The following is a 27882-nucleotide window of genomic DNA, read 5'->3' as shown; positions in this document are numbered from 1 at the left end:
TTTTGAAGAAAAAGTAAAATGTAAAAAAACAAGAACCAAACCAATAATAAATTGATTCAATTCAAATAAAACAAATCCATTGATTCCTTATTTATTTATTGTACATTGATTTAGATTTTTTTTTTTTTGCAAAATTGACTGATTTGATTTTTGGTTGATTCCAAAATCGAATCGACTGACACCCCAAGTTGTCAATACCGCTATACAATCTCACTTTGGCAAAATCAATACTACAATTGGACGAGATTAAATTGTTAATATAACTTTTTGGGACAAGTTACACAAACAACATCGAAGCAAAAAATCATTGCATATATAGCACAATGATAAAATTATATATAACACGAAGATTGGTAAAAGACTTATAATTCCATTTTTAATTACTATTTAAAAATTTTATTCCTGATTTTTTAAAATTTAAAGTTGTCAATCACTCATCACTAATAACTTTTAATTTGAGTAATGTGCTATCATTTACTATAACTAACATAGGATATCTATATTATTGAAAGACAGACTTGACATTTTGAAAAAAATTTAGTAGTAGAGTAGATTTTCGTTAGTATTTATAAATATTTTATATCTTAAATTTAGTTTGTATTTGCTTTAATTTTCATTTCTTTCCACCACAAGAAAATGTTAAAGAAAACGAGAAAGAGAAATTCATTTCATTTGCTTTCCGGTTACCGCCCAAAGACACTTTGGAGTGCGATGCTCCTAAAACCCCAGGTGGAAGAACATCTGTTGATTCCAAAACCCTTCGGGGCAGAGCTTCTCTATCGATTCAGAGAGGAGCATTTTGCAATTCATGGCTTCCGTTGATTCGGGTTCTTCACCCTTGATTCCACTAGAAGACGCCGGCGAAGGAGAGCAAATTGTAAGGAATGATTTCTACTTCCAAAAGATCGGCAAACCTGTTCCCGTCAAGCTCGGCGACTCCATTTTTGATCCCGAAAGTCCTCCCTCTCAACCCATTGCTCTTTCAGAGAGTTCCGGTCTCATCTTCGTTGCCCATTTGTCTGGTTGGTAATTTCAATTACTTCCCCCATTGTTGTGATTTCCATTGATTTTTCTATGATTTTAAAGAAAATATTGCTTGTTAAGGTTTTTTTGTGGTGAGGATCAAGGATGTAATTGCTTCGGCCCAGGAGATAAAAAATGGGGGAACTTGTTCTTCTGTCCAGGATTTAAGCATTGTGGATGTTTCCATTGGAAAAGTTCACATTCTAGCAGTTTCCACTGACAACTCCGTTCTTGCTGCCGTCGTAGCTGGTGATGTTCATATTTTCTCAGTCCAGTCGCTGCTTGATAAGGTAGTTCTATTCGCTGGAGCTTGTCGTAGACCCTAATATCATAGCGTAGTTTATTTGAAACGTCCATTCAGATATTTACATCAAGGGGTAAAATGTGGCAGTCATTAGTTATGTCTCTTGCCCGTCATTCTCTTATTTGTCATTGCTATTATGCAGGCAGAAAAACCCTATTCTTCTTGTTCAATAACTGATTCCAGTTTTATTAAAGACTTCAAATGGACCAGAAAGTTGGAAAATACTTATCTGGTTCTTTCAAAGCATGGACAGTTATATCAAGGATCGGTGAATGGGCCTCTTACACATGTAATGCACGATATCGATGCTGGTATGCTATATACGAATATGGTAACTTGTGTATAATTCTCAGCTACAATATCAAGTGGTGTTTGTTAAGTTTCTTATGTTTTATATTAAATTACCATATACTTCAAGAAAGTGGATCTTTTTGTAACATATTTGCATGGGGAGATGCTGTCTTTCCCTGCTCAACTTTCTTCCATAATTCTTCATTTCGGAGTGCCTCTTCACAAAAGTTAAACGAGCTCTCTAAAACCTTTATAGTCAACTCTTACAGTTACTACATCTATTGTGAAGACCTGTTGCCCTTGTATATTTCATTTAATCATTTCAACTTTGTTTCTTATATAAGGACCTTTTGTTCTATTTTTAATTGTAAGGACGGTGTCTTGTAATTGTAATTTGTACATGAGGAATCATTACAACCTAGGCCTGTGGTTGTTATTAGCATTAGGCCTTAGGGAAACAACAAAGGACCGTCATTGAATTGAGACTCAATTCAGGGCTTGGAAATTTTGGAAGGATGACATGGGAACTGTGAGACCCGTGTCTGGAATAGAAGGGTCATTTTGACTAAGTGTGAAGAAGAGGCATTTTGAGAAGAAGCATGCTTTTTGAAGTTGGCGTTGAAGTGAGGCGACACGTTGAAGGAATACACGTTTAATACAAAGAATTAGGTGTTTTGAAGTTCAACGTGAGATGAATCCAGCAAGGAAACATCTAATCTTAATTTGACAGCTGTTTACGTGTAAGATTTAAGGTTAGCATGGTTTGAAACGTGAATAAGTTTACACGTGTAATACTTCAAGCAGGAGCTGGCAAGCTTAAGAGGAATTAAGGCTGACTAATTTAATTTTTGGAATAGTATAAATAGGGGTGGAAATCACTAGAAAAGAGGTTATGCTGAAATTCTTAGGGTGTGTTTGGGGTGGGGTTTTAGGGGGAAAAGGATTAGGAAATTGGGCCAAACAAGGAATATGATAAATAATCCTAATCCCTAAATAACCCTATCTTATCCTATTTTTACTTTCTTACAACCCTACATTACCTTACCTAAATAACCCAATCTAAATTCCATTATTATTTTTAAAATTACTACAATCATAATCTTTCCCCCAAACACATATTATTATAACACTACTATCATAATCTCTCCCCCAAACACATACTATTATAATACACCTTTTATATTCTTTCCCCCAAAAACATATTATCATAACACTAGGATTATCATAATCCTAGGATTATTATAATCCTTTTCCCCCATAACTCTTTCCCTCTCCCAAACGCACTCTTAAAGTTACTTTGCTGGAAAGAGGAAGCATTGGGCGAGGAGAAGGTTTTGGGGGAACTAGGCATTCTAAAAAAGGGATTAGTTAGTGAGTGATTTCCTAAAATTGTTTAAAGATTTTAAAGCTTTCTTCTAGTTCCTTGTAGACTTGTAATGTTGTTTCATATGCTAATGTTGAAAGGATTTCTAAAGAAAGATCGAGTTATGTTTATGTTTGATAATTGTATACTATGTTTTCAAGAAAATATTTAGTCTTATTACATAAATGAGCTAACTATTATGTGCACATAAAGAGTAAAAATAATCATGTCGAAAAGGCCTGCATGGCAGAGTGAAGCTGGCCAATGCATAAAAGATGTGTATTATGCTCAGCAGCTTGAGCAACTAGAAATGAACCAGGAAATTCTCCAGGGGATGCTGTTGTTGAAAAGGCCGTCACAGTAGTCTATGTGTGGGAATGGTTCGTGTTCCTGGCGAAAGGAATAATGAAAGGCTAATGTGTGTTTTATGATTTACTGAAATGAGACGTTGAAACCAGTTTAATGAAAATGATTGATGTAATCCAAATAGCATAAACCTATTGTCCTATTATATTTTGTTAATAAGCTTTTTGTTATAATAGTTGAAGCTGCTTAGTTAGTTACTACATAACTAATTTGTATACATTTTCCTCGGTAAATAAACATCATCTCTCACATTGAGAGGAAATATTTCACTCAAAAAAGAAAAGTGTAGTCCATGGTTTACACCAATATGAGAGCACCATAAAGTTTCTGGGTCCATGGCTGTCCAATGAGTAAATCCGGCATTGGCGGAGCAACCTGCTCAAAACCAAGAGGCGAATGTAACTCCCTTGTCTGATATAAGAAGGCTAAGAGTTAATTGGGTAATTAGGTAATATTCTAGGTTAATTCCCTTTTTACCCCCAATTGTAATAAAACTCTATAAGTTGGAGTCTTCTCCACTTTCCCTTTTTACCCTCAATTGTAATAAAACTCTATAAATAGGAGTCTTCTTCTCTTGTATGAGGGACATTATTCATTCTAATAAAAGATCCACAATCTTGGTTCTTAGAGGATTTCTTCTTGAGGTTACTTAGGCTACGTCATCCTCTCTCCAAAAACCAACTCATGACGCTTGCTGTCCTTAGAGGTTCCGGTGGAGGGAATACAAACAACACTGCAAGAAGTTTTGCAATGGCGAGAAACATTAGCTCATCCTCAAATAATGCACGAAGAATGTCAAGAGTTTGTCCAAGATTTGTGGCAGCGGGACATTCGAGGGGCTGGAATACAAAGAGGTGGGCAAAATCATGAAGAACGAAGATTTGAAGTGCAAGAAAGGAGAAGAGCAGTTCAAGATTATCAAGAACTCCCTTCAAGAATTCAAGAGTACTACCAAATTCATCAAGAAAGGAGGTTTGAAGCTAGAACGTAGGAGACCTAATCAAAAGTATCAAGAAGTTTCCCCAAGATTTCAAGATTGCTTTCATGATTTTGCAAGAATGGACTACTATCGATCAAAGAAGATGTCTAAGAAAAAAAACCAGCAGTAGGTATAGACAATAAAATCAATTTTACTTCCATAAACAATGCTGGAGTTCTAATTCAAGTGATTCGGAAGAAGAATTTCGACATTCAAATTTGGCCATGCTTGATTTTCTCCAAATACCTACCATTATCCAAATTGAAAATTTGATTCTAGTGATTCTAGTGACTCCAATGATGTTTCTAAGATAGTTCGGGGACGGAATAAAAAGGTGACAATATCAAAAAATGGCCCAACGATCCAATCAAACCCATTTTCCAAGAAATCAGCGTTCATTGGGGGAAATGACTCAAAATATAGATCAACTATCAATTCATTTTCAAAAGTCCAAGAATGGGTTGGTTTCATATTCAGAAGAAAAAACAAAGGAATCACGTTGGAAAATTTTCAAATAGAAAATCACGAAGATAAAATTGAAGAACAAGAATTTGAAAATGTTGATTTGGAAATGGTCACAAGTGAAAGAAATATCTGACAAAGAAGATGAAAAAGAAGTATCAAACATCGAGCAAAAATCGAATAAGAACGACACATTGGTTGTGGTGGAAATGAATCTTCGAACCATCGAAGAACTTGAAGGGAATGATGAAGAAAATGTGATTCTTGAAGGATTTTCTTTGAAAGTTAATTCTTTTGAAATTGATTCTTTGAATATGGTTTTAAGTGAGATTGAAGGAAACATCTTTTTCGAGCTTACGGCCGATGAAAAGGTTCATCTTTTAGTGTATATATTTGATTTTTTGTCTCGATTTTATCCCTTTGATCACAATATTTTTGTCCAAAACGTAGGAGGTTGGTTTGGTCATACACCATGCACCTGATGGATTTCAACTTACATAGCAAACCCAATTCGAGGATGAGTTTCATGCTCGGGGTTGGAATGATGTAATCCAAATAGGATTAACCTACTGTCCTATTATTTTCTGTTAATAAGCTTTCTGTTATAATAGTTGTAACTGCTTAGTTAGTTACTACATAACTAACTTGTATACATTTTCTTCAATAAATAAATATTTTCTCTCACATTGGGAGGAAAGATTTCATTCAAAAAATAAAAGATTAGTCTTTGGTTCACACCAATGACTTACGTATTGTGTGCCCAAAAGGTTTTCAAAAGCTACCACTCACTAAATATTTGACTTACGTTTAAGCCCCCCCGTTTGAAGGTTGGGAGGCTGCACAAGATAGGATATTCATAGATTGTTGGACTTTGTTAGTTTGACTATTTATCTTAGAGATCTTTATTTGTTCAGGAATTGAAACTCATTTTTATTTTCTGATACTGAACAATTTTAATTATTGTATTTTTCCCTTTCTCTTGCATGTAGCCTGCTCCATCCAGTGTCTTTGGCATATATTTTCTTCTTCTTTTGTATTCCCTTGCCCCTGGTTTTCTTACTTTTTTTTCCAAAGCAATCCATTAAGATGAATTATTGTGAGCAAAACTTTGTACATGTAGAGCTACTATTTTTGAACTTCTTTTAAATCTTATTTTGGATTTTAGTTGAATGCAGTGTGAAAGGGAAATTCATTGCTGTGGCTAAAAAGGACACTCTTACCATTTTCTCGCACAGATTCAAAGAACGACTTTCCATGTCACTCTTGCCGAGTTTAGGGAATGGTGAAACTGATACAGACTTTACAGTGAAGGGTTCTCCCTCTCTCCATCTCTCTTGTGTGTGTGTGTGTGACAATGATATTTTTAGAATGTTGAAAGGTTTAACAATTTTCATCATTCATTTTTTATTTTGTTGGGGGGTATATTTCTTGTATTTTACCTTTGTGATGTGTCATGTGGGGTACGTGGGCTCAGTATTTTTAGGTTGGCTACAAGTTGAGTTTGTGTTGTTAGCTTGGACTGAAGTACAAGTTGAGTTTGAGTTGTTAGCTCAGTTTTTCTATAACTATGATAAACGAAAATTACCATTGAGAAGAGTGAGAGAATACTCATGAGCATATATATTCTAACACAAGGAGCCAAAATAAATCTCCTATTGTTGTGTTTTCGGTTCATCATGGCTAGTTTGGGAATTTGCCACTTCCTTCCCCTTTTGCAATTCTTTACAATTACTATATTATTCCTTTTCCAAAATAAAATCATAGGGAAACAATTTTTTTGAGAAAGAAACCAACAAGGGTCAGTAGGCGCAAATCATAGGGAAACAATTAAATGGGCATTTCAAAAGAACAAGGGATTCTAAATTCTTACATTGGTCATTCTAGAAAGTAGTTATGGTTACTATCTTTTAACTTGATTTATGGTGATTTCTCAGTTGACTGTATCAAGTGGGTCCGTGCTGATTGTATCATCATAGGATGCTTTCAAGTGACTGCAACAGGCGATGAAGAAGATTACCTTGTTCTAGTTATCAAAAGTAAAGATGGAAAAATCACTGACGTGAGTAGTTGTGATTTTTTCTCCTTTCCCCCCTGTTATTCCATTTCTATTTTCATGATAATGGTTGTGTTCTTTATCATGCTTGTACTCTTTTTCTTTTGATATCTGTGAGTGTTTGGGCCGGCTTATGCGTGTCTTGACTAATGTGATGGAACAACCCGCTTGACCCTAGCATTTGAGTATCGAGGAAATTTGTAGGATATTAAATCCTAGGTAGGTGACCTACATTTCTATTATCATGCTTGTACTTAGAGATAGGAGAGACAATACGGGGGACGATAAGAGATGCATTCGACTTGAGATGAGTGAGAAATTTTAGAGGCTTTAAGAGGTGTAGACTCATGCTAAATTTAATGTCTCTTCAAACATTTGTGATTTAGTGACCTTTGTAATTATCAAGTATCATCCTCTAGGCCTTGTTCTTTTAGACTCCTTTTTCTTGTTAGGTCCATTGTTGTTTGATTCAGTTTTTTGGTTGTTTTTTTAGAAGCCATTTTGTATTCTTTCATCTCTCTCTCATTGAAAGCTTGGTTTCTTGATGAAAAGACAATCTTGTACATGGGTTTTATTGATGTTTATGGATTCTATTGTGCAAATTATTCGTGAAACCTTAGTTTGTTTATCAATTGCCTTGAGTTTATCTCTTTGGCAAATCATTGTGGGATATTTAGGGTGGGGGGCAGAAACAACAAAGTGTTTGGAGGTTTGGAGAGGGAGAGAGTCTCTAATGCTTTTTAGTCCATGGTGAGGTTCCATGTTTCTCTCTCAAATTTGGTTTCAAAAACTTTTCATAGCTATCCTCATCTTACTTAGTTGAAAACCCCTTCTTTAAAAGGCTTTTTGCGGGCTTGGTTTTCTGTATGCTCTTGTGTTCTTTCATTTTTTAAAGCAATTGTTTCTATGTAAAAAGTTCTTTTTGGGAAATACAAACACTTTGTGGGGAAATAACTCCTTGGACATAGAACACGAATAATGAGCCTGATTATTGCATATTGTAATTTGCAGTTGACTTCACCAGATGTACAAGATATAGAAGATTTGTCTTTAAAAACAAACCATTGTTATTGAGGTTGCAAAAAACATGATACTAATGAGAAGAGACTAATACTCAAAATACAATGACATAAAATAAACAATAAAGAGACAAATCCTTCTACCATATTGTAATTTACTCAATGAATGAGACTTGTTTCTGTTTAAAGAAAAATGCTTCTTTTGTGTACATTCGTGGATCGTGCAAGGTTGTTACCAATGAATGTGGAGTGGTTCACTTTAGGAGCTTTATTGTTAAACGGGAGAGATTGGACGTTTAGGAACACTGAAAAACTTATGCTATCCATTCATGCTTATGAGTGGTGATAAAGTACAAGGAAACTGTTGCAAATTTATTTCATTCGAGACGAGAAGAATGATAGACCCCCTATCATCAAACAATACAGCAGAAGAAAGAAAAGCCAATAAACAATTCTGTTAAGTCTGTTAATAAATCTGTTAGAGAAGTCGGTTATGAAAGTCAGTTAGAAAGTTAATTAGGGAAGGGTAGTTTAAATAGCACCTTAGTCTAAGAGAATAGATGTGGAGTTTCATGTAGAGAGTCTTCAGTTCATTTTTGAAAGACAGAATAACCAAGAGAGAAGAATTATCCTTCTGTAACAAAGTTTAGCTATCAATAGTATACTTGATTGAATACAAGAATGGGTCCCATCAAAGAGTGGATGGAGATAACGGCTTCAATGCTTATATTCTCAACTTTTCTAGATAGAGCTTTACTTATTGGCAGAAAAGTGGAATTTCACGATGGTTCCTCGTTGACTGCGGCTAAAATTTTTTAAGGGTGGGCAGGCCAGGTCTCAACTTGATAAACTTATCTTAGTTGCGGCATGATGGAATCAGTCTCCCCACGATAAATTTTTTTTACAACCTTCCATTTCATACAAAAAGGACACGAGCTTTCTTGTTCTAGAAGGGCATCTTGTCAAAAAGTGCAATTTAAGGAGCCCTCAATTATTGAATTATATGTATTCCAATGTTTGCTAACGATCATGGAGCCCTCAACTCTTTCCCTCCTTTGAATAAAATTGTATGCCTTGCAAACATTTCCTCTTTTAAATGTCAATCAAGAGGGAAAAGTTGTTTAAACATCTCTTAAAGCTAGTTTCCCAAAGATTTTCTCTATCCTATAAAAAGCAAGCTTTGGTGGCAGAATGTTGGGATACAACTTAGATGGAACCTGGGATTTGGGAATTAGGAGAAGGTTGTTTGATCGTGAGATGTACGCTTGGATTTGGGCTGGCTGAGCAGTTGGAGGGCTTTCGGTTGGGTCAAAGAAACGATGAAATTAGATGGTTCTTTGATGTCTCAAGCTCATTCTCCACCCTAAGAAGTTGAAGGGTTTTCAGTTGGGTCTGGGAGAGTATTGAATTAGATGATCCTTGGATGGCTCAAGTTTTTTGTTGACCAAATCCTTGTTTTTTGAATTTGACTCTCGCCATATTTTAACATGACCATGACAAAGTTGCTTTGGGAGTTTGAAATTTCAAAAAGTGAAGATTTTCCTTTGGTTCCTAGCACATAGTAGATTAAATACTCAGGAGAGAATGCAAGCGCAAAGTGTCCTTGTACTGCCTTCAACACTTCTATTTGGCTTCTTTGTGTGGTATGTGCCTAGTCCTTGGACCATATCTTCTTACACTGCTCTTGCAAGTCAAAATTGGTATGTCTTTTTGGCCTTTTTGATTTGCATGTCTGTCTACCCAAGTGGGTGGATTGGTGGTTACCTAAATCCCTCAACAATTGGAGTTTGGAAGGAAAAAGTTTTAAATCAATCATAACTTAAAAGCTTAAACTGACGAATAAAGGTAAATTTAATGTTATTATCAACACTTCCTTCACTTGTGGGCATGAAATATGTTGAATACCCAACAAGTGGAAATCAATATTAATTGGAAAGGAAATGAAATTACATAGGTTTGAACACATGACCTTATGACCACCTTCTTTGATACCATGCTAAATCACCGGTTGAGCCAAAAACGTAACTAATGGGTGAAAGGTAAATTTAATATTATATCATCTAATAGAAAGACTTTATATGTAGATTACTTCGTGATCCTTTTTATGGGGTTTATGGCTTGAATTTAACAAGAGGATTCTCGAAGATCAGTCGACCTTTTGCTTCTTTCTTTCCCCACTTTGGAGTTATTGTATTTTGCGCGTTAGGCTTGTTTCATCATTTCGATAGAAATTTTTGTTTCCTTAAAAAAATGAAGATAAGTCCACTACTTTTTCTACATTTTGAGATTTTGTACAACTAGAGGCTTCCTAATGGAGTCATAGTTACGGTAAATTTATCTGTTATGGATCCATTCTACGATCCTTCATGATTGGAAGGCTTTTTGCCAGTTCCTTTCTTGAGTGGTGGAGCTTTCTTTTCCCGGCCTTTACATTGTTTTGTTTCCTCTTTTTTTTTTTGTTACCATCAAACCGTTAACTGAGGAAGAGATTTTGTGAGACCTCCCATTATTAATACGTATAAAAGAAGGGCAAAAAAGGGAACTCACATGACAGCCAGGTGGGAATGGGATCGTGGGAACATGCAAGAGTGGGCCTTATCAGGAGAATGTTTTGGTTCCTATAAATAGGATCTTTTGGGGATTGGGGTAGGGGATATATTTTTTGGGTTATCTTTTTAGAAAAGGCTGCTGAGCCCGATGAGCTACCCTAGCTTGTAGGGAGAAGGGTGGTATGTTTTTCCTTGTTTTTCAGCTGTTATTTCCTTTGTTTTGAGCTTGTGACTGTTATCTTTTGGCATTATAAGTATATAAACACAGAGTGCTGCCTCTGTTTTTGCCATTATTTTAGTAAGTATTGAGTAATATTAGTTAGAGGCCTCACAGATTTATCATGAAATATCCTATGATTCCTGCCAAACCAAATTTTGGAAAAGAGAGCTTTGATTGCGTCAATTATAGTTGAGTTTTATTAGATAAGCCATGGCGGCATTATTGGTAGAAAAGGAGTAGTTTAGGCTGGAACTTGAGTGGGATTGGCAGATGGTTGTGTGAGGGAACTTTAGCAGTCTTTTGTTCAAGGGAATGATAGTTAAGTTTTTTAATATATATATTTTCTTGTGTTCATAAAATCTTTCATTTACCTGTGAATCATGTATCATGTTATTATTATTAGTGCCCTATAAAAGTGTTGATTCTTGTTTCACGTGACATCGTATTTTGAGCAGTAGCCCTTTTCATTATATCATCGTACCATGTTATTCTTAAAAGAAAAAAAGATATTATTAGTGTCCTAGAATCAAGGTCAATCATCTTGGATTAAACCTTCACCCTTCTTTTTTTGGTTGTAAATTTGTTATTATTATTCTGATCCTCTGAATGAGAATGATGCAACTTTATCTAAAATTGACGGTGAAAGTTGAGAATTATCGCAGTTTTCACGTATTTTTCACTAACTCATGCTAAATGAATGTTATTAGTTTAACACAATCATAGAACAGTATCATAAACTGATCGTCATGATGAGTTGAATTTGTTATTTATTTACTTTATATGTTTAGTAAATTAATTTTTCGTAACCCTCTTTTGTAGGTTTCTTCAAACAAAGTTTTGTTATCATTCTGTGATATACATTCAGGTTTCACTCGTGACATTTTGCCTGGTGAAAGTGGGCCTTGTTTATTGTTGAGCTATTTGGATACATGGTATGCAGAAATTACTTGATTTGATTTAAGCTCTGAATGCTTGAAAGTGATTTTTTCTTGAAATTCCTTAATTTTTATTACTACTTTTTCTTCCTTTTAACTTTTGGTTATTATTTCATTAAATTTTCTTTCTTCTTTTTGTTACTGTTGGATTTTAATTATAAACCCACATATCAACTTTATTTGTTCTCTTTCTTGATATGGATGCAGCAAGCTCGCAATTGTTGCAAATAGGCTCTATGTGGAAGATCATATTGCATTGCTTGGTTTGTTGCTAGAGGTTGAGAATGAAGTTGCAGTTGTTAATATTGATAGGAATACCTCTCTCCCGAAGATTGAGCTTCAAGGTTAGCAATCTCGTGATTAGTGTTATGGAAGACTTCTGAAACTTTTAAATGATGTTGATTGCTGAATAGTGAATATGACCTTGAGTTAGCTATCTAAAAGCTACAGTCAGCCTAACAGCTTGTGTAGCTCAAAAAGTAACTAACCTAGCATATCTTAAGCTTAAATATAACCTCTGATTTGTGAATATAAATAGTAATAAATCAAAGAAACTGATCTTAATCCTAATAAGTTAGGATTTGACCATAATATCCTAATCCTACTACATAAAACAGATTGTTTCTGTAAGCTAGGACTACTCCATGTTTTTTGGTCAATGTTGGCCCTTTTGTATTTTGATTTTTTTTCTTAATGAAAGTTTGGTTTCTTGGTTAGAAAAAATAATGGTTACAATTTGGTAAATCTGAGTTATAATTTGAGACATTACATTTTGTGATTATTTTATGTTGATTCTTCTAATAGTTGCTTGCATTTTGTTTACTTTTAGGGTTTCTCTATCTATTTGAGTTTCCTGGTTTACTCATGTGTACACATCATGCATATGCTCATTGATTAGGTTTTTATTTCTATATTCTGCAGCATCTCTTCTTCTGTGAGATGATTCTATCTCATTCTTGTTTTGTTTCAGCGAATGGAGATGATAATTTGGTTATGGGGCTGTGTGTTGATCGAGTTTCTCTTCCTGGGAAGGTGATTGTTAAGGTTGGATTTGAAGATATGAGAGAAGTCTCTCCATATTGCATTCTCGTGTGTCTTACTTTAGAGGGAGAGCTCATTATGTTTCAATTTTCTAGGTAATGGCTTTTATGTTTTAAACCTTGTTTGTTATTGTACCAGAGGCCAAAGTGTATTTTTTCCTTGAATAGATGTTTCTATCTTTAGCTTTTTATAGCAGCCTGAATATTATGATTATCGCTCCTGATTCCCTTTTACTATGGGTGTTCAACTTTTCATGCAGTGTCAACGAAACTGAAGCTCCACATGAGACTGTTTCTGCTTGTGATGATGAGGAAGATGATATAACAGTGCCCACTGATGATCGTTCTGAATCAAAGAAAGAGTCTAGAGAAGCAAACGTAGATCTTAAGATGCAAGTTACGGAAAAAATCACAATCAGTAGTGAGATTCCTAGGGAAAAAGTTAAAACTTCAAATGACATTAAGTCTTCTAATAATGATCGAAGTCCAGTATCTAACATAGATGAGAGTGCAATTGTTAGCCCAGAGGGTAATACTAAAAGTCAGAAAGTGGATTCTTTCATTCATTCACAATCATTGAAGTCTTCGGCCCCGGAGAGACCACCTAACAATGAGATTGGGAATTTTGATAAGCCAGTTCTAAAATTTACCGGTCTTGGGTCTGTTTCTATTTCAGGGAAACCTGAGGATGTGCCTAGCCAGCCCTTTCCCAATGTAAAAGAATCCCAGAAAAGATTGGGGTCGACTGGCTTGGTGGCTGCTTCTGAGTTATCCAGTGAGAAAACAATGTTTTTTAAAAAAATTGATCCAGTATCTTCAGTCTTAACCTCAAATTCTCTTCAAAGCAGCAACACTGAGAATTATGGACCAAGTTTTGGTACAGCAAATGCTTTTACAGGCTTTGCTGGAAAACCTTTTCAACCAAAGGATGTTCCAAGTACATTAACACAAAGTGGGAGACAAGTAACAGGAGGTGCTGGAAAAATTGAATCTTTACCAGTGATACGTAGCTCACAAATATCATTGCAAGATAAGTTCTCGTCGGGGAAAATTTCTAATGAGAAACATGACGGTTCAGAGCGATATTACAGCAATTCCCCCCTGGCAAAACCAGTAAGTTGTGGACGAATTTTATTCAAACAATTTGTCAATGTGCAGGTACTCGAGTCTAATATAGGAATGGTTTGGTTTAAAATCGGACACCAATCCATCGTCTTTGGAAAAGAAATCTTTGTAAAGAAAATACAGACCCTCTCCATTTTTACTAGTATGAAGGGAAAAATGGATAAAACACTTGCATGAGCTTTCTGTTAGATACCTAGATTAATATAGGGTAGGGGTATAAAGATAATTAGTTAGGTGGTAGGAGAAGAATTAAAAATTAGAATATATCATATTGTGCACGTGTGTAATAGAGTAAGTCGGTTAGCATTAGTATAAATGCTTTTCTGTTAGGCGGGAAAGGGGAGGAGATTTCTGTTAGAATTGTTTAGGCCTTTGTAACTTCTTGAGAGAGAGAGAAGTACATTGGAGAGTTAAGAGAAGGATTGAGATTTCCTCAATCCTTTACTGTAATTGTTTCTGAATTCAACAAAGAGAAGAAAATCGTAAAGGAAATCAGTGTTCTATCACTTTCCTCTCCCTCTCCGTATATATACCTCTTAGGAACATCTTGAATTAGAAAATGGGATTTCCTTTATACATATTTTAATGCTTTGGTTGAATGATGGCCCCTGCGTGTGACTAACGAAATCATGAGGCCCATGTGTTTTTATATATGAGTTCATATTGTATTTTACCATATAATTAGTCAACGAACATCTCTCTGTTTGTGGAATTATTGGTTGCGACTAGGCAACTGAAAAACATCCCACCCCCATAGACTTGTTTTATTTTATTGATAGCTGTGTTCCCCTTTTGTTCAAGACATTTGTCTTAATGGGAATACCTTTATGTTTTGAAAATTTTTGTGTCGAGTTTTATTTTCTTTCTTCTCTTAGGATATTTTGTACTTTTGGGATAAGATTCTTTTCATCACATTAATGTATTTATTTTATTTTTTAAATTTATTTCTTTTTAAAAACAAGAAGAAAAGGTGTCCCACCCTCAAACTGCAGTCTCCAGCCAGCTTTAACATTGTTTCTTAAGAACTCTTTTTTGCTTCAATGTCCTTTTTCCCTACAGATGAAGGAAATGTGTGAAGGATTGGACACACTTCTCGAATCTATTGAAGAGTCGGGTGGGTTCATGGATGCCTGCACTGCTTTCCAGAAAAGCTCCGTTGAAGCTTTGGAGCTTGGCTTAGCCAGCCTTTCAGATGAATGCCAAATATGGAGGGTAACTGTCAATTGTTCTTTTATATTTTTCAGTTTGTTAATAGTTATCTCCTGTATTTTGTTTGACTGAGAATATGTTTGTCAATTAGTATAGCCTTATTATTTATTTTTTACTAAAAGTACTAGATTTAGAAAAGGGAGAAAAATGTAAAAAGGAAATTCATGGAGTAGAAAGTGGCTGTTGGCTCCTCATCTAAAGTAGTAATGGTCTTTTTAAGAGATTAGCAGTGGAAAGAACAGAGAATTGACGTTTGCTTGATGATGGAAGCATCTCATAAGAGAAATACTTGAAAAAGAAAATGTATGATATGAGAAAAGATGGCTGGGACTGATGGCCGTTCCTCAATACCAACTGAGAATCAATGAACATGTTAGACTAGAAAATTTAAGAAAGAGCCGAGAAACATTAGGTAATTGATTTACAAATTACTCAAATCTAGCAAACATTAGGTAATTAATTCAGGTTTCAAGTCTTTTCTAGGGATGTGACTAATCGAAGATTCATTACTTGATTAGTTGCTTGAGTTTCTTTATGATTGTTTCCTCAGATTTGCTATTTATGTGGATTTAATGGCGGTTTCTGTAGATATATGTTGGGATAATCGTTTTAACCGACAAAACTGTTGGAAATTTCAAATATATCAAAATGTCACCGTCTATCAGCGATAGACACTGATAGACAACCCTCGCTAGATTTCTCTCGTGTCAAATTCTTTTTGAAATTATCCTTTAGGTTTTGTTTTGCTTTCAAGGACTCTCTTTTGTGGCAATCCTCCTTTTTGTTGGCTTAGTTTTTTTGGATGTCCTTTTAATATTATTGATATTATTTTTTATTTTTGTACTTTTTTTTTCATTTTTTCTCGATGAAAGTTTGGTTCTTTATATAAGAAATGTGTTTAAATGCCCTCTCTTGCCTCCCTCAGAGTTTACATTTTTTTAACCCTTGCAATTGGAATCATATGCTTTTATTTTGGGTTCTTTGTTTAGGGCTCCTTTTCTTTTCTTCTTTACCCTAGTCTTTTCCTCGCTATCAATACAGTTATCTAACATGCGGATTTCATTTCCTTCTTTTCGTAGAGCACAATGAATGAGCGTGTGCAGGAGGTACAGAATCTCTTTGACAAAATGGTACAAGGTATTAGAAGCTCAATTTCTTGTTTGTTTATACATTTATTGATGGTGACCCTGTTGGTGTAGAACATTCCTTCCCGATCTATCTGATATTGGAAAAGAGCCTTTGTTTAGAATGCATTGAATGTTCGAACTCAAAGAAATAGAACTCTAGAGTTCCATGTACATCCTTTTCAACATTCAATCTAGATGTTCATAAAAAATCTTATTGGTTATCACGGGAATTTGATTGACATTTGCAAATAATAAGGCTGGAGATCTGGAGTACTGGGATTTTGTTGAAATAAGTAGCGATTATGTCAGTCCATTCATCAAGTTGACTTTGTGAAATATTAAATTGAAAATCATAATTGGTTAGTCTCTGGTAAAAAAGTTTCATATATACTTTACATTCTCAGTTTATTTGGTTTCAGTTTTGTCAAAGAAGACATACATTGAAGGTATTGTGATGCAAGCTTCTGACAGCAAGTATTGGGAACAATGGGATCGTCAAAAGTTAAGTTCAGAATTAGAGCTAAAGAGACAACATATCTTAAAGATGAATCAGGTAGGTCTATTCTTGTTTCAAAAGCCACTGAATTTCTCCAATTTTAGATGTTATTTATATTCTTCTTTTTTCCAGAATATAACTAACCAGTTAATTGAGTTAGAAAGACATTTTAATGGTCTTGAGCTGAATAAGTTTGGTGGAAATGAGGAAAGTCAAGTAAGTGAAAGAGCTCTTCAAAGGAAATTTGGTTCGTCAAGGTACTTCCATTTTTTTTTTCTGGCTCTTAGATGTAAAACTTTCGTAATCTTTGTTCTTTTGTTGTTCTTCAATTGTATTGCTTTGCTTCTATTCTTATACCTTTACCTTTTTCACTAGTTTCTGGAGTTTGTATCTTTTGAGCAAATCTTCTTTCATTATATCATTGCAAAGTTTTGTTTCTAATTTTGAACATATGAGCTAGAAAATCTCTTCATGATGATTGTAAATGAAATGAAGTAATTTAATATCTCTGTTGTCATTCACTTTTTAGCTAGTTTTTTCTTGAGTAGCTTGACACTGGTTTCTTCATCAAAATTTGTTACAGGCATAGTCATTCACTACATAGTTTGAATAACATTATGGGGTCTCAATTAGCAACAGCTCAACTTCTTTCTGAAAGTCTATCAAAACAATTGGCTGCACTCAATATGGAATCACCCCCTTTGAAAAGGCAGAGTGCCACAAAGGAATTGTTCGAGACTATTGGACTTACTTATGATGCTTCTTTCAGTTCTCCAAATGTGAACAAAATTGCAGATACTTCTAGCAAGAAGCTTTTACTTTCTTCTGATTCTTTTTCAAGTAAAGGTACATCGAGAAGAAAACAGCAGAGTGGAACTAAAAATTCTGAAGCAGAGACTGGGAGAAGGAGAAGAGATTCACTTGACAGGGTACTGTTTCATTCAACTTCTATCTCTCTATTCTTACCTTTGTTTCATACGGAATTTATTTTTGTTAATTGAAAATGAGATTTATATTACATGATTAAAATAACTTTGGATTAGATGTGCCATACACAGAATAAAATAAAATGATCAAGTTGTTCTCTGACCACTTTTCTTCATATGCCTGCCCATGGTCTTTTTTTATAGAATGTAGTTAGAACTTGAACCGTGGTTTGAGGATGGATATGGCTCACGTTGTGATGAGTTCCTGTATAAAACTTATCAGAGTGGGGATACTCTCGCTGACAAGAAACCCTTTACAAGACTGCTATTAACTATATTTTGGGCTTCCTCCTTTCTTTTATTTTTTTATTTTATTTTTTATATCCGTGAGTGTCCGGACTAGCTTATGCGCATCTCGATTAATCTTATGGGACAACCCGTCTGACCCTTTTTTGGGCTTCCTCTTCTAACATAGTCACACAAGACTTGAGAGAAGCAACTCCCTAAAGCTCTGAGCTACCTGTAAGAGTTAATATTGTACTATTATGGTCTTTAATTTTGCATTTGTCATTTTTTCATGTTTGAGTTGGTTATAACATGACTGAGTTGTTATATTATAACCAACGAATGTTCAAATTTAAAATATTTGTCTCTATGAATGGTCATCTGTAGTAGCAGCATCTACAAGAGGAATGATACTCTTGTACTTCCTCCATAAAAAGCCCATGGTCTCCGGAGTCGTGTACTGCACTCACACTCAGGATTGCACGAACTGACTGTTCTTTTTATCTCCATCCTCCAAAGTTGATCATTTATCTGTTTTTAACAGGTCCCATCTGCATGGTTTTGAGTACTTGTAGGATTATTAAGAGGGCTGGCTTCATGGAAAAGGCTAAAACTCTGGATAGAAAGAAATTTCTGCATTTTTTAAACGATACAAATTTGCAGTGGTTCTTTATTTTTTTGTTTGTTTGTTTGTTTTTTTAGTGGTACAAGGCAGTTGGAGATTTTTCTTTTATGTTTACTTTTGCCTGGACGAAGAATGTATATACCTTATCCCCTGGGACTCGTTCAAAATGTACTGATCTTTCCTTTGATAATATATCTTAATATCACAATTATTTAATCTTCTGAACTCCAAGATCAAAATGGACATGTGAGATTTGGAAGCATTCAACGGATCAGACATTTAGGGGTTCAAATAGGGATAGTTTATCAAGCAATTTCTCTTTCAGAGGATTTCCTACTTGTCGCTCAGTTTGTTTGCTTTCTGTTTGTTCAATTAATACTAACAAAAGAAACTTTTATAAGAAAAGTAACGTCAAGTGCACAATGGCAATCTGACAAGGCTGATTCTGTTTTGTACTCGGCAGTATAAGAATTATGCAGATTTGCTATGCTTTTATGTCCTAACATTTATTCCCTGTAAAATTTGTGTAGAACCTTGCTAGTGTCGACCCTCCAAAAACAACTGTCAAGAGGATGCTTTTGCAAGGAACTCCTTCCTCTGAGGAGAAACAATTTCGTTCTCGCACACCTGAAGGGGCTGCAACTGTTGAACGGCCTGCTAGTCGCATAACATCATCCATCTCATCGTCATCCAAAAATGCAGGTAATCTCTAAGATAAAGCTTAAGCAGTTGGTTTTTATAGTCATTTGCTTGCAACTCTCACAAATTCTATAAGATCTCCTTTTGAGTTTTGAATGTTTCAGTTTGAGGGTATTAATAGGAGATTTAATAAGGGCATAGTGATAATTAGCTACAGGTGCTTTGGTTGTAAATAAGATAAGTTATGTAGCTGAGGAGTGGGAATCATTTTGGTATCCTTAGTAGATTTGTTGAGGGAGAGGCATAGTCTTTTTGAATGGCTATTGGTATTGCAATAACGTTAATCTTGATGTTTTCAATGTATTTTCTGTGTTTTGGTTACCTAACATCCAGCTTATATTTATTTTACATATCCAGGACATGACTCTGAGAACCCAGCAACTCCTTTTATGTGGGCTAGCGTTTTACAACCATCTAATACCTCTAGACAGAAATCTCTACCTTTGCAAAAAACCAATGCGACAGCACCATCTCCACCTCCAGTATTCCAATCATCACATGATATGCTGAAAAAAAATAATAATGCAGCTCACAGTGCGACTTCAGAAAACAAATTTACGGACATGGCATGTCCTGAAAAGTCAAAAGCTTCTGATTTCTTCTCAGCCACTAGGAGCGACTCTGTCCAGAAATCTAAGATAAACGTTGATCAGAAATCATCCATCTTTACGATATCATCTAAGCAGACGCCCCCACCGGAAGATTCTATTGGTACCTCTAATGTGGACAATCAGAAGACTGCTAACGTAAAGGAGAGGCATACAACTACAAGTCAACTTTTTGGATCTGCAAATAAACCCGAATCTCCATTTGTTGGTACGATGCCTTCTCTGGTTCCTACTGTTGATGGAGCAAGAAAGACTGAAGAAAAAAAATCAGTGACAACAATTTCACAATCAGTTTCAGCACCGGCACCGTTAAATACTTCTTCAAGTGCATCGACTTTATTTTCAGGATTTGCTGTAAGCAAATCTCTTCCAAGTTCTGCTGCTGTTGCTGCTGTTGTAGATCTCAATCAACCTCAGTCGACATCAACCCAATTGAACTTCTCTCCGGTTGTTTCTGGTTCTAATTCCCTATTTCAGGCACCTAAGGTACCAACATCACCTACTCTATCTTCTTTGAATCCTACAATGGAGTCCTCGAAAACAGAGCTATCGGTTCTGAAATCAAATGATGATGCTGAAAAGCAAACACTATCTTCGAAGCCTGGGTCTCATGAACTGAAATTTCAACCTTCTATAACACCTGCAGACAAAAATCATGTAGAGCCAACTTCTAAAACCCAGACTGTTTTCAAAGACGTTGGAGGACAGGTTCCAAATGTAGTAGGGGATGCTCAAGCACAACAGCCATCTGTTGCTTTTGCTTCAATACCTTCACAAAACTTAACTTCTAAGATTTTTGCAAATAGTAGAAATGAAACTTCAAATGCAGTGGTTACTCAGGACGATGATATGGATGAGGAGGCTCCAGAGACGAATAACAATGTTGAGTTTAATTTGAGCAGCTTGGGAGGATTTGGAAATAGCTCTACCCCTATATCAGGTGCTCCTAAACCAAATCCATTTGGTGGTCCATTTGGTAATGTGAATGCAGCCTCAGTGACCACTTCCTTTAATATGGCATCTCCTCCAAGTGGAGAGCTGTTTCGGCCTGCATCATTTAGCTTCCAATCTCCATTGGCTTCACAAGCAGCTTCACAACCCACAAATTCAGTTGCATTCTCTGGTGCCTTTGGCTCTGCAGTGGCTACTCAAGCCCCTCCGCAAGGTGGGTTCGGTCAGCCTGCTCAGATTGGAGTAGGGCAGCAAGCACTTGGTAATGTTCTTGGTTCATTTGGACAATCAAGACAGCTTGGTCCTACTCTCCCTGGAACTGGTTCAGGATCCCCTGGGGGTTTTAGTGGTGGCTTTACGAATGCAAAACCGGTTGGAGTTGGTGGTTTTGCAGGTGTCGGTTCCGGAGGTGGTGGCGGTTTTGGAGGTGTTGGTGGTTTTGCTGGTGCAGCCTCAACCGGTGGAGGATTTGCCGGTGCTTCCTCTACGACAGGAGGTTTTGCAGGTGCTGCAGGTGGAGGCTTTGGAGGGACTGCAGGTGGATTTGGGGCATTCGGCAGCCAGCAAGTAAGCGGCGGCGGTTTCTCTGCTTTTGGTACTGCTGCTGCTGGTGGAGCAAGTGTGACTGGAAAACCTCCTGAGCTTTTCACCCAGATTAGAAAGTAGAGTTTATATCCACTCTTTGTTGATTGGGTTCATAAGCATTGAGTAGAATGTAGATTATTTTTGTTGTAGCACCTTTTTTCAGTTTTTAACTCACTTTTTGGGTCTTAGAAAGCCTTCACATTATTGATTAAGGCATATATATATATATATGTTTTTTCCCCCTTTCAATAGTTCAGTTTTTGAGACTATTTTGACTGTTTATCCATAATATGTACATTCAAAATGAAGTCATTTTTATTATTAGGATTTGTAGTACAAGGATGCAAAACCAAACAATTTCCTTATTTATTTCTAACTTTTAATTTATTTTGGAACTTAGATTTATTGGATTATTTACTAAAGTCTCCTTTTAATTCTTAAAAGTTGATCTAAATAATTTTAAATAAACGAAATGAACAAAATTAATGCAAGAGAACATCATCTTTATTATCTATTATTTCATAAAATCAATAAACAAATATCGGTTTTTTAATTGGAACCATTGCAACGATGGTGTAAATTAGAACTTGCAGTTAAATTGTAATTACAAATATTATACAATATTTATTTTTCTAAAATTAAGCAATATTTGTAATTAAGAAAAAAGCTTCTAGTTGGAAAAATATATTTTATTATTTTGAAGAATTGCTAAGAGAGTATATTTTCAAATTTTATAATGCACATTTATTTCATATTATATAAATATAATAAAAACGCCCAAATAAGTGGGCTTCGAATTCAAAATCAGACGGTTTTCCGGTTCCCACACCGTTGATGTTCGTGGAGCTTAAAACCCTAACCACAACCCTTTCTTCAATTTCTTCATTTTAACCCCGAAATGTCCAAACTTTCCTCCTCTTTTCTTCTACATTTCATCCAAAATCGTTTTCTCAACACCGTTTCTACTACTACATTGCCTTTGCCCTCTGTTTCTACCATCCAATTCCTCACAAATTCTTGTGGCCTTTCTTCAGGATCTCCTACTTCCGCCGGTCGAAAGCTCCAGTTCGATGAAAAACACATCCAGCAGTACGGAGCCATTATCGATTTCTTGAAATCACAAGGATTTGAGAATACACAGATTGCCAAATTGGTCTCGAGGGGACCTTCGATCCTTCAATCCAAAGTATCCAACAATCTGAAGCCTAAATTTGAGTTCCTCCAGGAAATCGGGTTTGTCGGTCCTTTACTTTGTAAGCTAATTGTATCAAGGCCTCGGATTCTAAACAGAAGCTTAGATTCTCAGTTGAAACCATCGTTCTTTTTCCTAAAGGAAATTCTTGAATCGGATGAACAAGTAACTACTGCTATTTTTCGTTATCCAAGCCTTCTAATTTGTGATTTGAAGGGTGATTTGAAACCTCATATTGATGTTTTGGTCAGTGAAGGAGTACCTTCTAGGAATATATCGAGAATGATTTCATTGCAGCCTAGAGCTATTATGCAAAAGGTTGATAGATTGATTCCTGCAGTGAAAACGGTTAAAGAATTAGGAATTGAACCAAAGGCTCGCACGTTTGTTTATGCAGTTGTAGTAAGGCTTTCAATGAGTGATTCAACTTGGAAGAAGAAAATAAATGTTATGAAGAGTTTAGGATGGTCTGATAAGGAGATTTTTACAGCATTTAAGAGACATCCAAATTATTTAGGTTGTTCGGAGGAGAAAATAAGGGATGTTGCAGATTTCTGTTTCAACACTGCAAAGTTGGATCCAGGAACTCTAATTTCTTACCCTAAGTTATTCAAGTTGTCATTCGACAAGCGGCTCCGACCGAGGTACAAAGTTCTTGAGGTTTTGAAGGTGAAAAATCTTCTTAAGAACAAAAAGATTGCTTCGGTACTTGTGGAAGGGGAGAGAAGATTTGTGGAGAAATATGTTGTTAAGCATTTGGATGAAATCCCAAATCTGATGGACATATACGTGGGCAATGTGGAAGCCGAAACCAAATCTGTTCTATAGGATTGGAAAGTTGTAAGTTTCTTCTTAATGTCTAAATTTGAGGATCATGATCTTCAAGTGGGGGAGCTTTTCAAGATCTCTCTCTCTCTTTTCACGTGGGAGAAGTCTGTTGTTTTCCCTCCCAATTTGAGGCTCTTACCTAAATATTTTTCTATATATTTGTTAGGGCTGTTAATCTTGAAATGTGAGGCCTTTTGTTTTCCCCTAACTGATGTCTTACTCTTCCTTGAACTTTTGTAAGTTTGTAGACTAATTTTGGATCCAATGATCTCGAAATAGAGAGAGGTGGTTTTGTTCATTCATACTGTGAGATGAGAGACATGAGACTTCTAGATAAACCTTCTGATTTGTCTTTTAAGTGGAGGAGATTTGAACATACCATCCCCAATTTGACTGTAATTCTTTTGCTATTCTAAATAACAATCTTAGGAGTTGTTCTCAGCCTTAAGTTGAGATAGAATGTGTAGAGTTCACATCTCTTTGTTTGGAGAGTAGAGTTGTTTTGTATGGGTTGATATCACTGTGTTTCCAGAGTGGAGTTCATAAGCTTGTATATGGTCCAACTTTTTAGATTTTAAATAATATGTTTTCTATACCTACTTTTGTTTTTAGAATTTTTTATTCAATAATTCTACCTATCGGATAAAATATGGATTACATTTCTTTCTTCTATTTTGGTAATGTTATAATAATTAACCTACCGATGATAATCCTCTCATTAGAGTCACTACTCGTTTTCTCGTTTCCATTCATTAAATGGTTTAACATAAGGTTGGAAATTTTGTATTAGGATGTATTCGTGGATATCAACCTTCATGAATGTACCCTTTTCTATAGTATATATAATAGCATGAATGGGCATAACTTTTTTGTTCTAATTTTGTCCTTTTATTGTAAGGATTTTCCTTACTATTTTTGTGGTAATTTTGTTTTTTAAATACAAAAATTAACGTAATTAATTGTTAAATTAAATAAATTATTTTCCATTAAATTAATTCTTTTTTTAGTTGTTTTATGAGTGATGTGGTCGTTTATATTTTACTTTTATGTTCTTTAATTAATATATTTTTTATTCTCTCATTTTATTATTTATCTTCAATATCTAAAAGAACTCAATTTTCTTTCTAAACTAATTTTCTTATTAAAACTTCTCTTTTTCTCGTACATTCTTTTAATCTTTCTCTCAATCTTTTATCTCTCAAATATTCACTTTACTTTCTCTCTTAATAACTCTTCTCCGTCACCCAACCTTTCAATTTCCTTCCTTTTAAATTTTTATTTCATACATATCTTATTCTTCCATTCATACTCGTAAGTCACGACAAAAAACTATGAATACATATGTATTGTTTTAATAAAATTTTTAATTTTAATTAGTTTTAGACTTAAAAGTTTTAGTATTTGAATAGTTTTATACCATAATATTAAAAAGAATTTTAAAATAAATTCTAATAAATTTTAGAATTTGAAAAGTTTGATGTATAATGTGCTAGAGCAAATCACATTTTTTCCATAAAAAGTTATATAAGTTTAGTTTTTCTTCTCGACAAAAAAATCTATTCATTTAGTGTACGATATGAGATTTAGTTAATTGCACTAAGTTTTTCTTGTTTTTTTTTTTCTTTTTTCTTCCTAGAATAAATTATATAGTAAATGCTTTAATAAAAGATTTTTTTCAAAAATAGAAAAATTGATAAATTATTTACACTACATAGAACAAAACCACGAAAAGATAAAATTAATTCTTTTTTTATGAAGCGTGAATATTTTGTCAAATTCTCTATTTTTAATAATTTTCCTATAAAAAATTAATCTAAAGATACATATTGTTATTTTAAACATCAACAATAGATGAAAAAAATTATCTCAAGCGCATATACTAATCTCTCCCCTCCCATAGATGTTTTCATGTTTTCTAATTTAATGAGTACATTCTTCTTACTACAATGATAAGAAATGATATATATTTTGAAAATAAAAATTGTATAATTCAAGAATTTAATATTGATTCAAATATTGTTTTTTAATGGCATTGTATCTAATAGAATACATTAAACATTAAAACATTAATATAAAATGACTTTTAGTCACATCTTCCGTTTTTTACTTTTGTTTTGGAATACTTTTTATGGAAACATCTTTTCTTTGATAAATTCGTTATCAAATAATTTTAACGAGAACAATAATGTATCTTTTATACATTTTTTATATGATGTTTTGTAGTTTTCGAAATTAAATTCGTTGAATTTTGTTGTCATGTGATTCTTTTTTATTCACTTCACATTTTCTACATTTATTGAACAAGCTAAAGCAGTTGCATGCTATGCATGTGGAATAGCTATCATTACATGCTTCAAATACGAAAGTTCATTGAAATATATTTTGAGTTAGATCACGATATTCCATAGCTAGTCAAAATTACACTCATACATGGAACAAACACTACTTATCGCGTAACCAATTCATTCTATTAGTCATAACGAGACAAATTACACCTTTACATTTTTTCAAGCTGATTTTGGAAATTGTTATCCATTAATCAATTATTAAAAAATTGAAGGTAAAATAAACCGAAGATAATATATAAAATGAGGTTTTGTTTAGTTTGCATTTGAGTTCATAAGTCTACAAACTTAAAAATTTTACTCTTCAAGTTTGCTTTTTTAGTAGCGCCCGATCCTTTTACTGGGATTTCAAATTTCACGGGTAAAATTGTTGACTTGGTGATCGAGATACAAATCTAAATCAAACTCATTTAAAAATCTAAAAGGATAAAACAGGCATGTAAAAATTATTTCGTTATATAGTTTTTGTTTTTATGAGCACGATTATAGATGGTAAGTATAGATTAATGACTCTTATCCTTGTTTAGATTAATTTAGAATATATGGATTATCATATACTTAGAGGAATTATACTATATCTTATTGACTAAATATTTTAACTTTTTCTGTGTGTCCCAAATCTGTTGTTTGTAACACAATTCATGCTCGACATATATACTATGTTTGGAAAATCTTAATTCTATTAGTCATTTTAAAGTTCGGTTAGCTAAAGAGTCGTGGTTATAATTCAATAACATTATTTAGAAAATCGTTCTTAGTATTGGTTTTGTAACAAATCCATCTTAATGTTAAGTTTTTTGAATTGAAAAAGTATATTATTATATGAGCAAATAAATATTAATATTTGAATATATGATCATGATATAAAACGGATAGCTCACGTTATTTAAAAGCATAAATTACAATGTAATTGTGTCAGCAACATATGCTATACATTCCGTCAAATATTGTGGATCTAATATGAAAATAATAATATTGTCATGTAGTATGTATAAATACACTCTAACTTTATAGAAAATCAATGCAATCCAATTTAATGATTTTGTTAAATTAAGAAAAAAAGAAATAAACAATAAAACAAATAGAACAAATATAATAAATTAAATATATTCAAATTTATACTTTTTTTATATTTTCCAAAAAAATATTTTCAAGTAGGTTAATGAAATATATTTGTTTACTAACCATAAAAATATGTATAAGTAGTTCAATAAAATATTTTGGATTAATTTGAATTTATTAACTTTTCGTAATAAATAAATAAATAGGAAAATTATTAGAACAAATTAAAAACTAAGAACATATTTTCATATATCAAACTAAAGGGTTGTTATGAAAAAAATACCAAAATTAATAAAATTTTAATTTCAAATTTCAAATTTGCACATTTCTCTCGACTGTGTTATAAAAATATTAATTAATAAATTCTAAATTTTAATTGTTATTAAAAATTTGTATTATCTATTATTCAAAAAAAAATTATAAATATTTTGGAATATAAGTTGTTAAATTTTAAATTATAACAATTTGAATTTTTAAATTCAAATTGTTATTAAGAATTTATCTTTGTCATTATTTTAGAGATATTATGTAAGATTTGAATTCAAATCGACGATTTTAGATGATGATATAAAAATAAATTCAAATTATAATTGAAAGTATGTATTATATATTATTTAATAAAATTTTGATAAATATTATCAAATATAAAGAATCAGGCAAACATCTATTATGAATAGAAATAAATGGTTAATTAATTGATTTAAATCTTAAGAATCAGAAAAACTAATAGAAATTACAAACATATTTTTTTGGAGGAGTTGATGCAATATTTATTCAGATTGTCAGATTATTCTTAGACTCGAGATTATTCTTACACTAGAATTATCTCGGAGCGTAAGATTAACCTGACAACCTAGACTATATGGGTTGGGTTAGGTTAGTTTAAAATATGGGTTGGATTGGATTGAAAATTTTAATTTATTTCGGGTTGGAGTGTTGAAAATTTTGAGTCAACCCAACCCGAATTAACATTATATATATATTTATTTATATTGTATTTATATGCATGTTTGAAACTTTGAATTAATGGATATTTGAATTTGAATTTACAACAACTTTAAACTTTTTTTTAGAAAAAAAATAATTTTGAACCTTACAAACGAAAAAGAAAAAAACAACACAACCTGACCCGAGCCATACTTTTTGGGGTTATTCAGGTTACCAACTTAACCAACTCGAAAATATGGGTTGGATTGAGAATGTATTCCATCCTAA

At 33.8% G+C, this 27882-nt stretch overlaps 2 protein-coding genes across 5 annotated transcripts; both read left to right on the top strand.

Annotated features, from left to right (window-relative positions):
* Positions 1-662: 662 nt before the first annotated feature.
* Positions 663-21489, top strand: LOC103488807 (nuclear pore complex protein NUP214). 4 transcript variants are annotated; one of them, XM_008447706.3, is made up of 16 exons: positions 663-1022; positions 1105-1313; positions 1470-1638; positions 5954-6100; positions 6723-6847; positions 11449-11561; positions 11772-11908; positions 12535-12700; positions 12865-13717; positions 14789-14941; positions 16018-16075; positions 16485-16618; positions 16694-16818; positions 17145-17490; positions 18928-19099; positions 19454-21489. In XM_008447706.3, the coding sequence occupies exons 1-16, from the start codon at positions 809-811 to the stop codon at positions 21319-21321; spliced, it is 4989 nt and encodes a 1662-aa protein (XP_008445928.3). In that variant the 5' UTR covers positions 663-808; the 3' UTR covers positions 21322-21489. The 4 variants fall into 4 exon arrangements, with proteins under 4 accessions (XP_008445928.3, XP_050947273.1, XP_050947274.1 ...); XM_051091316.1 differs by having other exon boundaries at positions 16470-16618; XM_051091317.1 differs by having other exon boundaries at positions 710-1026; positions 16470-16618.
* A 649-nt stretch (positions 21490-22138) lies between these two features.
* On the top strand, positions 22139-23260 carry LOC103488812 (transcription termination factor MTERF2, chloroplastic-like). Its single transcript, XM_008447711.3, has one exon. The coding sequence runs from the start codon at positions 22139-22141 to the stop codon at positions 23258-23260; it is 1122 nt and encodes a 373-aa protein (XP_008445933.1).
* The last annotated feature ends 4622 nt before the right edge of the window (positions 23261-27882 follow it).

The sequence above is a fragment of the Cucumis melo genome, chromosome 10 (genome assembly GCF_025177605.1).
Source record: "Cucumis melo cultivar AY chromosome 10, USDA_Cmelo_AY_1.0, whole genome shotgun sequence".
NCBI classification, from domain to species: Eukaryota; Viridiplantae; Streptophyta; class Magnoliopsida; order Cucurbitales; family Cucurbitaceae; genus Cucumis; species Cucumis melo.
Note: the sequence above shows the minus strand (reverse complement) of the source record. Positions and strands in the feature narration are given on the sequence as shown.

What these genes read in the sequence shown, in the direction of transcription:
- LOC103488807 (XM_051091316.1), top strand. Translation starts at nt 809, where the DNA reads ATGGCTTCCGTTGATTCGGGTTCTTCACCCTTGATTCCACTAGAAGAC. An exon ending in TCCAGTCGCTGCTTGATAAG is followed by an intron (nt 1,314 to 1,469) that starts GTAGTTCTATTC and finishes GCTATTATGCAG; the next exon opens with GCAGAAAAACCCTATTCTTC. An exon ending in TACAGACTTTACAGTGAAGG is followed by an intron (nt 6,101 to 6,722) that starts GTTCTCCCTCTC and finishes GTGATTTCTCAG; the next exon opens with TTGACTGTATCAAGTGGGTC.
- LOC103488812 (XM_008447711.3), top strand. Translation starts at nt 22,139, where the DNA reads ATGTCCAAACTTTCCTCCTCTTTTCTTCTACATTTCATCCAAAATCGT.